This window comes from Leptomonas pyrrhocoris (genome assembly GCF_001293395.1).
Source record: "Leptomonas pyrrhocoris isolate H10 chromosome Unknown, whole genome shotgun sequence".
In the NCBI taxonomy this organism is placed as follows: Eukaryota; Euglenozoa; class Kinetoplastea; order Trypanosomatida; family Trypanosomatidae; genus Leptomonas; species Leptomonas pyrrhocoris.
Genome location: NW_015438367.1, coordinates 489,167 through 501,938, shown reverse-complemented (window position 1 = coordinate 501,938; position 12,772 = coordinate 489,167). Strand labels below are relative to the sequence as shown.

Below are 12,772 nucleotides of genomic sequence, written 5' to 3'. Positions count from 1 at the left end.
TGAGTGTGTTGGGAAGCGTTCATGTTAATATCGTCCTTTTCTTCTCCCTTTTGGCCAAAGGAAGCAATGAAGAATGAAAAAACAAAGATCACATATACGATAAAATTTTCAAATAAACAAGTTTGCTGGCAAGGCGAGAAAAGAGAAAAGGGCTGCGCCTACTCACTGGTGTGAAGGGCGCGCACCTTTGTTCTCTAACAGCCAGCGTGACAACCAGTGAAATAAAGAATGGAAATAAATAATAATAATAAAAACTCCTAGTTAAAGGTGAGTTTACCGCTGCGAATATCGTCAGCCATGCCATCGTACGGCGCCTGCGCGACGACCTTCTCGTTATTCGCGCCACAGTTCTTCATGAAGGTAATCGTCGAGAACTCCGAGACGTCGAACTTCGGGTAGGTGTCGTACTTTAAACGCGACTCCTCCATCAACGGAATGTAGTCGTTCTGGTAGCAGACCGTGATCGCGGGAAAATCATGCACCCACTTGGGAAAGAAAATGGTGCCGTGGGTGCGCTTCTCCGCCAGCATAAAGCACAGACTCACATCTGTGCCCGTCGGCTCCGACCACGACAGCTTGAACACGCCGGGGAGAAGCATGTCGAGGAACACCTTCTGATCCTTCACCCAACGTCCCCCGACCATGCCGGAGAAAATGCGATAGTCGATGGTGTCCCTGTTCTTCACGTACAGCTCATACTCCCACCCGTTGTCGTAGGTGTAGATGAGCTCGGTGCCGATGAAGTCCTCCACCGTCAACGGAATGGACATGGTTCGGGCTGTGTAGGTAGGCGACGGCAATGACAAAACGAAATATATATATATGCGAGAAGTGATGGGGAAGCGACGTGATGAATGCGTATGCCTTGGTCGGGCGGAGGGAGGGACAACGCGTGGAAAAGAGTGAGAAGTAACTTTGATGGGTAGAGGAGTGTTGTGTAGAGGGGCGAGCTTTTTGTCTCCTATTTCAACGGTGCGCCAACGCGTGAACGGCACCAATGTAACCGGAATGCGAAGCCGCATGTAAATACCGTTTCAAAATCGGGGAGAATAAGAGAAGGAAGGATGCGGAGACGAGGTGTCGGGAAAAGAGACAGGAAACACACATTATTGTAGAGCTCACATGTTCACACATTGTGGTAACAACAACTAAAAAGAAGGTGACGTAAGGGGCTTCACTACCAGCCAGCTTTAGAGAAAAAACCTCCTGGTTGTTCCTTGTGCGGGACTCTTTTGAACGAGGTTGGAGTTTGGTTTACCCGGCGCTTCACGGAGGTGTTTTGCACCCGCGAGGCGCACTGTTCTCGCTCTTTGCTTCATTGTTGTTATCATCGGTGTTGTATCTGCGTGCTGCCGCTGAGACAGCTATCTAGATGTATTGGGGGTAAAGCGGGTTACAGTTGAGGTGCACAACTTCGTTTCACTTCCCTGCTGCTGATGGGTAAATCCACTCCAGCGAAGCAACATAAAAACAAAGAGAGTTTTTTATCGGCAGCTATCCAAAGGATGAGCGCTTCGTTCTTATAGTATGCAAAGCACGTTGAAGACAGGAGAAGAAGAAAAAAGCGCAGTACAATTCACGTAGCGTAGTCCGCGGCGCAACTCTCCAGGTAAGACGGGATGGTGCTGGACAACACATCCGGCAGCCACACCCGCTTCGGTCGCGCTGCAAGCCTCGCCTCACTCAACCAATCCCCCTCCATCGCGTAGCCCTCACTGGAACTGGAGGACGATGACGCGTAACGGGCAGAGGTCGCCTCGGGGAGTGAAGCTGGCGCGGCCAGAACGTGTCCCGCGTGCGCCGCGACGGACGTCTCCGACACCCACTCGTCCACCGGCAACCACGCCGCAGGGGCGTCCACCTTTGCGATTGACCCACCGCCACTCGGTGTCACCACAGGAGCATGATTCGGTGCGTGTTGGAGCGGGTGCAGGAGGAGATGACGCAGGCGGGACCAGCGGTATGCCCACTGCCAAATGCTCCACGGCACCGTCGCCCCGCAAGCCTCACGCGCCTCCGGAATTGTCACCTGCGTGTCGGGGCCGCTCTCGCCGCTTGCTAACGAGAGCAGGGCGTGCGTCCCACGAGCACCACCACCGCTGGTGTTCGCGCCTCGGCGACCGTTGTCGGTAACACCCAGGCGAGCGGGTGACCCGTCTACGGAGAAGGATGCCCCGTCGTCTGTCATTGTGTGCCCAAGCATGCCGCTGGGCAGCCCAATAGCCCGCTTCACCTCTGCCTGCACCATCCGCACGTGAGCCCCGCGCTCGGGTCCGCCAAGCTGAACCTCGTCGCCCAAGACATCCTCGGCGTCATACAGCTGCTGACGGAACAGACGGCGAATACGCTGACGGTAGGTGTCCAGCTGGCGTAGCAGGGCGGCGACGGCGACGGCGTCTTTGTACCGACTTGCGTGGGTGCCGCCGCTCGGGGTCAGATGCTGCGCCAGCCCACCAGTTGTCCCCCCACGAGTATGCCCGTGATGCTCGCGCGGCTGGAAGTCTGCCAGCGACGACTCCGCTGTGGTGAACGCAGACGAGGAAGGACGGCCCTCGACGAAAACGTATGAAAGGTGCGCCAGAACACCCAGAGCCGATCGCAACTGCTGCCGGACGCCTTCGTCCGCCCTGCGCCGTGGAGAGTGGCCAAAGCCGTGCACACCGTTGTCTCGGTGCGGGGCACGAGGGAGCTCCTTCTGTGCCTCCTCCGACCGGTCCGGCTCGCCAAAACTGGTGTGCGGTGTGCCGCTGCTTTTCATGTTGGTGCCACCACGTGGGGGCGGCTCGACGTCGGGCGGCGTGGAGATCCAGTGGAATTGGACCTGCAGCGTCGCCCCGTTCTGCGGCTCCGCCGCGGGTTCCGCCGTCACCGTTGCGGTGCTCCCTCGCGGTGTCCGCACCGGCGTCGCCGGCATAGCCCCGGCGGCGGTGGCGGCGGCCGTCGCGCGTTTCTCGTGGGCTGCGCTGCAGCTGCTTTGGAGCGTGTGCCCGAGCATCCCACCGCCTGGCCCCATAAGTCCGTCGAGGGAGTCGCTGCGCGCCATCGAGGCAGAGTGCGACGACGACGGCGCCTGTGCAGCCCGCCCCGCAACGGCCGACGATGACGCACTTCTTTCTACTCTCACAGCGGAACTGGCTGCGATTCCTTCACCCCGTCCCGCCGTCGGTGTCTCCGCGGCAAACATCGTGTAGGGCACGTGCGCGTACGTCATCACCTCCAGCTCCACCGCCCTGTTGCCGTCGTCTTGTAGCGGCGAGTGCGACACGCTGCTGCGACGACGCGTGTGGCCCCTACCGCTGTTGCTGCTACTGCGGGTGCGGTCCCTGTCGGCCCCCACAGACGTCACGCCGGGCGAGGTGGAGCTGCGACGGCGCGCTGCGGCACTCTTCTTGGACGGCGACCGCGTAGACGGCGCGGACAGTCGCACCTCCGGCACCGTCAGGGCCGGCCGCAAGATGCCGCACAGCGCACCCACGATCGCCTCAATGCCCTCCGTGCGCGTCATCGAGGTGAAGAAGGGATGGGGAAAGCGCAACACCAGCGAGCAGCAGCCTTTGTTGGCCAGAATGCAGGAGGAGGGCAGCATAAGCTCACCACCGCCGCTCAAGCGCTTCGCCAGCACCAGGTCACTCCATCCAGCTGTGGGCGGTGCTGGTAAGGGCAACGGTTCCGCACTCGCATGGGCTGCTGTCGACGCCTTCGACGCGCCCCTGCTGGTGCCCGTGTACAGCTGCGAGTAGTTCCTCCCCTCGTTGTCATTGCCTGCCGCAGCGGTCTGTTTGCTTGATTTTCTCGCCGCATCAGCTGCTTTCTGCTGCTTTTTGCTGCTGGACTGCGACTTCGTCTTCGTCTCCGTTGCCGCCGCAGCAACGACGAGTGGGCGACGGGTGGACGTGGTGTAGGGCAGTCCCTGCACCTCGAGCACGATCTGCGACCCTGCCTCAAAGCGACGAGCGACGCAGAGGTGAGAGGAAGCTGCTGGCAAACCCGCCCGTGAGCTATCCGTCAGCATCGTGTCAGTCGCGTCTGCCGGTGCATCCGAGGTGGCGGCGACAGGCGTCGCCATGTCTGGAATCCCCTCCTCCAGCACGTGCAGGTGCAGATGCAAGGACGGCTCGTGGAGGGGAATCGCAAAGAGGCGGTGCTCCTTCAGCGGCCCCTGCGTCCGCGTCCCACCGCGGCCGGCGACGCCATGCACGGACGGCAACGCGTCGACCATTTGTTCCAAGTTTGTCTTCCGCGGTGTCGACGTGAGGGACTCCTCCGGTCTCCCCGTCAGCGCCGCCTGCATCCGTGGCGGCATGGGCAGCCCTTGGTGGGTGTACACGAACTCCAAGACGTAGCTGTTCGCCCGGCGTGGAATGCGCACCAGACGCAGACGTCCAAACCGTGTCGTGCAGCTCGCACTCTTCACCGCACCAGGACGTGCGTGCGAATTGTGGGCAGCGGGAGAGGGGGACGGCGTTGCGAGGGGTGTATCGGACGCGTTACCCTTGTTCCCGCGCTTCGCCGAAGCTGCCCCTTCATTGTGCGGCGTGGGCGGCGGCGTCTTTACCATGTAGTGCACCGCGGCTGTGGCGGCGATCTTTTCTGTGGTGTCGAGCTCCTCCGCAAGCGGGGCGTCGGCCGTGTCAGGCAGCACATAGTGACGCAAGACGTGGTTCGCGGAGTTGCCCATGCAGCAGGCCTCGCACGGAATGCCATCCCGCAGCAGCAACTGTAGGCACGCCTCCTGCATAGCCTGCTCATCACCGTAGGTGCCGGAGATGGTGAGCGGCAGCAAGGCAGCTGCTACGATTGCGGTGGACGGCGCTGCCTCTGACCGTCGTGGAGAGGGGGGCGGTGTGAAGGCGGTCTGCGGGTCCTGCTCCTGCAGCGGCGGTGGTGGTGACTGTGGTCGCTGTCGCATGGCCTCGTCGTGCGCCATCGCCAAGATGGTCAGCGGATTCACAACGACCTCTTCGGGGAGTCTCTGCGGGGCTCGCGATAAAGGCGATCCGGTCCGCGAGAACAACGCGCCGCCGCCGCGTGTGCGCTGCCCCTCACTGCTCCGTGGCTCTGACGCCTCGGAGTTGGACTTCACTGTTGCATGTGTCCGATCGCGACGCCACGGCGACGATGACGACGATGACAACAACGGCGGTGGTGGAGGGGGTGTCCGAGGGCTACCGGTTTGACCGTCTGTGTCTCGGGCAGCAGCAGCAGCAGCAGTCGTCGTCTTTCCTGCGATAGCCGCTGCTGCCATTTGTTCGTGTGATGGTGTCTCGACCGCGTTGTCCTGGTGTCCTCTACCGTGTAGATAGGTGCCCAGGCGGACCCACAACGCAGACCGCATGGACGCAGCACGGTTACCGGGCGGCGTTGTTTTGTTTGGCAGACGGGCCATACTGGTCGGTACGAGCGACGACTGTCCAGTAACGGCTGCATGACCGCGACCTTGTCGTTCCTTTCCGCTCGCGGCTGCCCTGGGTAGGGTCAAAAAGGCCTCCGCGAAGCGACCTGCCGTCCCTGCTTCGTCGCCGTCCTCCTCATCGCCGTCCTTGTCATCCATCAGCATCAAGGACAGCGCGCGGCGGTCGAGCAGAATGCGCTCCATCGCGAACACCTCCACCTCCAAGGCCGTCACAATCTCCTTCCGCATCGCACGCGTCCACAAGCCCTCCCACACACCCGTGCCGATCTCAAAGCACGCAGCCTCTAACCGTAGCGCCGCCAGCTCCTTCGCGAGCGAAATTTGTTGGTGGGCGATGTCGCGCAGCTCCGGGTCGTCGTCCGTCTCCATCGCCATGACCGCCGGGACGAGAGAGCCGGTGGGCAGCGTGGGCTCTCGTGGCGACGACAGGTTGGAGAGTATCACGGCGGGTGGCGAGGGCATCACACCCGGCGGGTGCGCAGCAGCGGCGGCGGAGAGCGTCTGCAGCGCCTGGGCGGTGCGATGCTGCACCTTGCGCAGCTGCTCATCCACCGTGGTCTCCAGCATGTCCTGGTTCACGAGGCGCTGCCGCAGCGCTGCTGACAAGGTGGACAGGGCTGCCTGCTCCTTCGTTGCCTCGTTAATCTGCTCGGATGTGTCGCGAAGCTGTCGGTTCAGCTCCAACGCGTAGGGGTCTCGCGGGAGCGGGGTGCTGTTTTCGCTGGCCAGCCTCGCGTTCGTCGCCGTCAGCTTCTCCACTGTGGACTGAAGTTTCTCTATGCGTTGCTGCAGCTGCAATTCATAGGAGGCGATCTTGTGCTCCTTGCGACGCCGGATATCTCGAATGGCGTCCCGCATCGAGGTGCGCTGGTGCTGATGAATGGGGCCCATGAGCCGGTGCAGCAGCGAATGCAAGGCAAAGCCGCGCCGCTCCTTCTCCGTGGCATCGCATGTCAGCGGCGGTGGGCCCTCTTCCAGGCTCACGTCGCCCGGGGAGAGCGAGGTGGAGTCGTCGACATCGGTGAGAGCCGACACTTCGCTGACGGTGTCGCTCGGCACAGATCGCGAGGAAAGCCCGTGGTCTGTCGGACCGTGTCGGGACACGGCGCCCATCGCACGTGAGAAGTACGCCAGGCGAGTATCAGCGCAGAGACGGCTGAGCTGCGACTGTGCGTGTCGCACCTGCGCCTCCCACAAGCCCTGCATGGGGTCGATGAGATCAGCAAACACGTCCAGCAGCTCCCGATGCTTCGACGACGTCGGTGTGAGGGCGTGGGTGGGAATGTGGGTGTGGCGAATCTGATCCGCGAACTTGAGCGTGTTAACCGTCTCGGTGCTCGAGCACGGAGCAACGTGCACGAGCGTTAGCACACGACCGCCCTCCAGACACGGCCGCAGCAGCCGCGTCAACTTCGAGTCGCGGTACGGCACGTGGGCGTTGTTGCGATGCAGCGACAGCACAACGGAGGACAGGGCGGAGAGGGATTTGTTGATGTACTGCGCCTCACGCAGAGCAACGCCTTCCACCTTCGTCTGCTTAACTCGCTCACACCCCGCGAGGTCCACCATGGCTACGTACGAGTGCACGCGCTGCACCGTCTCCGCGGGGGTCTCCGCCGTGTCCTCCGTCGCCGTCCCCGCCGTAGCGTCGTGACGCCGCTGCTGCTGCTTCTGCGCCGCCTCCACACGGCTTTCCACCAGATCAAAGTCGAGCTGAAGAAGAAAGATCGCGTGAGAGCGGGAGCTCGTGTCGTTCTGTGCGTGCCGGGACGTTACACGGTTGTCATGCGCCAGTCGGTAGGCGCGACGCAGGTCCGCGAGGGAGGTGATTGGCATCCCGCCGCCTGCGCGAGGAGACGTGACACAGACCTGACTTGCGCCACCGCGGATGCCGTTGATGCGGTAGTCGCGTGCCTCGTTGATGCGCTGACACAGCGCCTCCAACCCGCCGGTGTCGCTCACGGTCTGGATAGGGCGCTTTCCCGGGTCCAGCAAGTCACAGAGGTGATCCATGTAGAGCTCGATGCCGTAGAAGGTGAGGTCGCGCAGTGTCAGCGAGAGACTCGTCGCCTTCGACGCACTTGCCGGCCGCGGCGTGGGCTGCGGACTGTTGGACGTCGACCCCGCAGTCGCCGATGCGCCACCACCACCACCGCCGCCGTTGTCTCGGCCGCCGCCCGACTCTCGTCGGATGGTGATGGCCTCGCCGCGGCGCTCCAGCAGGGTGTGCACCAGACGCGGCAGGATACCCATCTCCATCATGCTCGCGGAGGTCATCATATTCCCCGCCGTCCGAACAGCTGCGTGGCTGTGGCGGTGCCACCCGTCGCCGCCGTCTCCCTCGGCATCCGCAAGACTCTCCTTGGCCGTCGCGGCGCTCTTGGTGAAACGATCGGTGTAGCCGCACTGCCAGCTGGACCCGAGCTGCGGCCACGTGTTGCCCTCCTCGTCGTCCTCGTCGTCCATCACCAGGCCGACACTGGGGTCGCGGCGACTGGTGCTGTCAGCACGTGCCCCTCCGGAAGCGATGGAGTCATCTGCAAGGCGGCGCTTTCCTTCCGCCACACTCGTTGATCGAGCGTTGTCACTGCTGGCGGTCTTCAAAGGTGTATGGTGGCCGTTCACCATTTTATTGCCGGATTTCGCCGCATTGCCATGTGCGTTGAATGACTTGCTGGAAGACTTTGATGCCACTCCGCCTCCGCCCGCTGTTGCGGCTCCCGTCGAGGACGCTTGTGCCTGGCTGCCCATCATGCTATACGTCTTCCCGCTGCCCGTCGGACCGTAACAGATAATCGCCACGTTCTGCGCCAGCAGCGCCTCGTCCGCGAAACGCAGCACACTCTCCTCAAAGACGTCCGCCTGCGTCGCCTCCTCGTCGTGTACGAACTCAAAACGGTAGTGCTGCTCCGTGCCGTTGGTGCGAGGGGTGTTCGTGTTGGTTGCCGCAGCCACGTCAGGAGGCGCATCCGCAAAGGTGCTGTTACCCGTCAGCAAATCACGCTGCGGCGGTGATCGTGAACGGCGCCGCTCCTCCACCGCAGCGGGCGACTTCAGCTCCAACTTGGTCAACGTGAGCGTCGACACCGCCGACACGCTGACGGAGGCACCGAGGGCGGAGCGGGCCGTGAGTCGTCGTTCGCCGTTGGCCGCCGCCCTCCCGCTCTTCTGCGGGCCGGCGAGGCTGCTGCCGCTCACCATGGAGTTCTTGCGCGTCGTCGCACGCGAGCCCGGGGCGGTCATCGCAGAGAGCGACACGCTGAGCTGCATGAGCGCGCTCGTGCGCCGCCCTCCACGGCCTCTATTTTCCTCCACGGCGCCCGCGGCGGGATTGCCCGCGGTAAGCCCTCGCGGAGTCGTTGCGGGAGAGAGCGTTGTATCCTCTGGGAGGGCGGTGAAGGCCGCCAAGCGTGGCCGGGCGCGGGGTGTACTCACGGCGCTCATCAACGACGCCGAGCCACCACCCGGTGGCAGTCCGGACTGGGGTGGGGAGGTGGAGTGCGAGCCGTAGGAGAGACGGCTGCCGACGGCGACGTCCTCGCTGCCTTGGCTGAGCCAACTGGTTGTCCGCGGGTGGTGCGAGGCGCCCACCGAGGGGATCGCGCCGGGTATAAGCAGCGACTGCAGCCGCGCCGACCCAAGCGTAGCGTTCGACGAGCTGCGTGATTGGCGTCGCTTCGTCTCCGCGAGCGCCGCGGGGTGGGCGATGTCGTGCAGTGGAGGCGGATTCTCTGACGGGCTCATCAAGAGAGCAGGGATCCCGTCGCAGAGTGGTGCGGCGATCGGCGAGATGAGGCTGCCAGCGCCGTCTTCACCGGCGGACCCCGATGCAACCGCGGCAATGCCACGGCGGGGAGAGAGAGCTCCTTTGCGGTCCTGCCATCCACCATTCGCGCTGTTGGCCATCACAACGGAGGAGCCTGTGCTCAAGAACCCCTCATGCGAGCGGCCAGTTCCCCCACTGCTCCCACCACGAGTGTCAGCGCCAATGTGCTTCGCAGCTACGTAGTCGGTGGTAGGAAACAGTAAGCTGTTCCCCGCAGCAGCAGAGGTCGCTGCACTTTTGCCACCAAAGCCGAAACGCGTTCCAGTAATCATGACGTTTTCGTGGTCGAGCAGGTACACGTGGCGCTGACGAGTTGTCTCACCGAAGCTCGGCAGCACCGGTCGGATACGAACGTGCACGACAGGCGCCATGGGACGCACAACCGACAGCATCTGACTCAGCATCGCAGCCGCGCGTGGGTTGCGTAGCGTAGTCTGGGGTGCATTTTGTGTCCTCGGCGTGCTTGGGTAGCTCGCGGTGGTCGTCGGTGTATTGACATTTGCGTTGGATGGCGTCCCACTCCGTTGTTTGTGGTTGAGGTGGCCTTCGCTAGTTTTGGAAGCGGGACGAGGAGGCGCGGACTTCTGGGGTGTCCTAGAAGATGAAGCAGGACCTCCAGCGGCCAAAGCAGTACCCGCCGCTTCTGTCTTCGCGGGGGAGTGTGATGACGACGGCAATCCACTTGCCGCACCGCTGTCTGAAGATTTTCGCTGAAGGTTCTTTTCTGAAGATGCCGACACCTGTTGGTCCATGTCGTGGGTCTTCTGCAGAGTAGGGGCCGCGCTCGCTTTACCGACGTTCGTCTTTGCATTGGGTGACTTGCCCGTCTGCCGCAGCGCTCCGGTGTTCTCGGTCGACCTCCTCCGTCGTCGATTTGTCGGCGCAGAGCCAACTTTGGCCGTCGACGTCGACGACGACACCAGATGCGCAGAGACGAGCTTCACGGGAGAGTTGCTCGCCGTGGAAGGCGTTTTTGTTGGGCTAACGGCAGCAACAGCATTAGCAGCAAATGCGCTCGACGTGGCATCGGCAGCCCCCACCGCCTCTGCGCTGCGCAACACCACCCCGTCGTCGCTGTCCAGCGTCTGACGGCGTGAGGTGGCGGCAGGCGGGAGCGTCGCCCCCGAGCCGCTGATCACCTGCGACCGAGTTGTCTTCTCCGACGACCAGACGCTGCTTCGGCGACGCATACCACGGAAAGGTGGGGTGCCAGCCACGTACGGCGGTGCCTGCTCTACTTGGAAAGTGGCCGGATCCGCAGCGGCCGGCACCGAGGGTAGGTCACCGAGGCGAAGAGCAAGTCCCATGTCCAGCATGTCGATGTCGTCCGCGTCTTTCTGCGGCACAGGCGTTGGGGCCGAAGAGGCGGTGGTGTTCGCCGCCGCTTCTGTTCTCGCAACGCCATCCTTTTCTACTATTACATGTGAGGTGGAAAGCATCGGCTTTGCGAGAGAGCCGCTGACAACGTTTCTTGTAGACGCAGTTGCAGGGGTAACTTGCAATGTTGCCTTTGTATTCGCCTCATCCTTCAAATTCAGAATGGGGCCGGTGGTGCCAGATGGCGACGTGGCACCGACAGTGCTGCACGCCTTGAAGGAGGTAGAGAGTGAACCAGGCTGGCGTTGCATAACCTGCCGTGGATCGGCAGGGATGGAATGGCGTTGCAAGCCTGTTCCTGCTCCTGCAGATACTCTGCTTTTCGGGAACGTGCCGGTGGCAGCAGCACCGACAAGCGCCGGTGTCGGAGAGTCACGTGGTCGCGAGGAGTCACTATGATCCGCGAGCGCCGGCCGTGGTGCACCGGGGCGCAGCCGCGGAATTGTCAGAAGCAGCTTCGGCGGCGGTGAAGACGTCGACACACCGCTTCGTGGTGTTACAGATTTTGTCGCGGTTGTGCCGTGCGGACTGTGCGAGTTGGGAGACTTCTGTTGCGTCTTCCCAGTTGTGCGGGAGTCGCTGCTGCTGCCAGCGGACAGGCCTCGGCGACGCGACAGAGACGGAGTACCTCCAGTACGACCAGCCGAGGCAGAGCGATTCGCTCCGTCACTTCTGCCGTTGTTGGCTGCCGTGTCCGCTGCGGGTCTCCGGCCGTTACCGGTTGGCTTATCGGCGCCGCTCCGGTTCACTACCTTCTGCCGCAGTGAAGTTGTGGCCTTCATCGATTACGTGCGTGCGTGAGACAGTGTGTGAAGTATATCACCAACAGAGATGACAGAAGAAACCAAAAAAAAACTTCAAAAAAAGAGAAAGGGATGGCTCCGTTTGAAGCGTGAGGGAAAGCCTGATGATTCAAATCATGCAAGACCAGGTGCACTGAATATATATATATGTACAACCTACAATCCGTTCTCTGCGACGTCAACGTGAGCAACCGCAGCAGCACCGAAGCTAAACAATACAAAAAGAGGGCACAGCAATGATATCAATCAACCCAGTTTTTCTTTCCTTCTAAAAACACACAAGAAAAGGCTTGAGCTCTTCGGGGATAATTACAACAATAAGAAGTGATGTATAAACAGAGGGGGCGAGAATTCTTTTTTTAAGAAGCAAACGATGGGCAACACCGACTGAGGAAGAAGAGAAGCAAAAAAATAAGTACTCCACTCAACGTGTTTGTTCACCACCTAATGCAAACGACACAGCGGCGACGGACCAACGCTGCTTCCTCTACATAAGTCCATATATATATATATATGTACACCAACGCAGTATAAAGGCCACACGCTGAACTTAGTGCTTGGTTACGCTTCTACCAGCTTCGCTTTCGAGAGTAGCTGTACGAGTTTTTTTCTTCTTCTTTGGGGGAAAGCTTTGAAACAACGATAGGCTGAGGTGCTGAAGCGAGGGGAGGAAGCAAGAAAGGAAGGTTAAGGAGCTGCAGTACGTTCAGAGTTGTCTGCCTACGCGGGGGGTGGGCAAAGCTGCAGGTAGTGATCTGCTGAATGGTCTGCCAAAATGCCAAACGTCGGCGCAGCTGGAAGTCGTATAGATTATCCTAGTTATTGACTACGGCAGTCGATAGCAACATCAACAACACAGTCTGCTTCACGGTAAATGATACACAGGAAAGATGAGCAGGAGAACGGAGGCGAAGGAGTGCACAGATGTTGGTTAGAGCGGAACAGATCAGACCAACGCCTGCATGCTACGGCATAGACGTTGAATAAAGATGAGGAAAGGACTGCGAAACAATACTGGGCAGTTGAATTGGCCCCACGGCTGTTGTTTTTGTGAGCAAGCGAAAAGACTCTGAAATTGCTGTTGTTGTTTCTTGAATTTCGACCTGGATTGGTGCTACGCGGAGCTCAATGTTCATCCTGTATCTGAGTGTCGGCGTGCTGTGGATCATACACAAGTAAACTGCTGCGAGTTTGCTTATTGGTTCGTATTCGTCGTTGATCTCCTCCCCTGGAGCATTCCACTAGCAAGTTGTCCTGCTGATCAGCGTCGATGCATCGGACCAGCCTTTATTGGCAGACAGTTTTGATATCTTTTTCCGCAACTCGCCTTTCCCTCTTCGTCTTCTTTAACTC

The 12,772-nt window shown here is 60.9% G+C and overlaps 2 protein-coding genes across 4 annotated transcripts; both read right to left on the bottom strand.

Moving 5' to 3' along the window:
- Positions 1-257: 257 nt before the first annotated feature.
- Positions 258-963, bottom strand: ABB37_05702 (Phenolic acid decarboxylase; the record flags this gene model as incomplete). 2 transcript variants are annotated; one of them, XM_015803831.1, is made up of 1 exon in its annotated part: positions 258-963. In XM_015803831.1, exon 1 carries the CDS (start codon positions 768-770, stop codon positions 258-260), a length of 513 nt encoding a protein of 170 aa, XP_015657656.1. In that variant the 5' UTR covers positions 771-963. The 2 variants fall into 2 exon arrangements, with proteins under 2 accessions (XP_015657656.1, XP_015657657.1); XM_015803832.1 differs by having other exon boundaries at positions 258-952.
- A 613-nt stretch (positions 964-1,576) lies between these two features.
- On the bottom strand, positions 1,577-12,284 carry ABB37_05701 (putative kinesin; the record flags this gene model as incomplete). Of its 2 annotated transcripts, none has more annotated exons than XM_015803829.1 (1): positions 1,577-12,284. In XM_015803829.1, the coding sequence occupies exon 1, from the start codon at positions 11,396-11,398 to the stop codon at positions 1,577-1,579; it is 9,822 nt and encodes a 3,273-aa protein (XP_015657654.1). In that variant the 5' UTR covers positions 11,399-12,284. The 2 variants fall into 2 exon arrangements, with proteins under 2 accessions (XP_015657654.1, XP_015657655.1); XM_015803830.1 differs by having other exon boundaries at positions 1,577-12,281.
- Between the last annotated feature and the right edge of the window lie 488 nt (positions 12,285-12,772).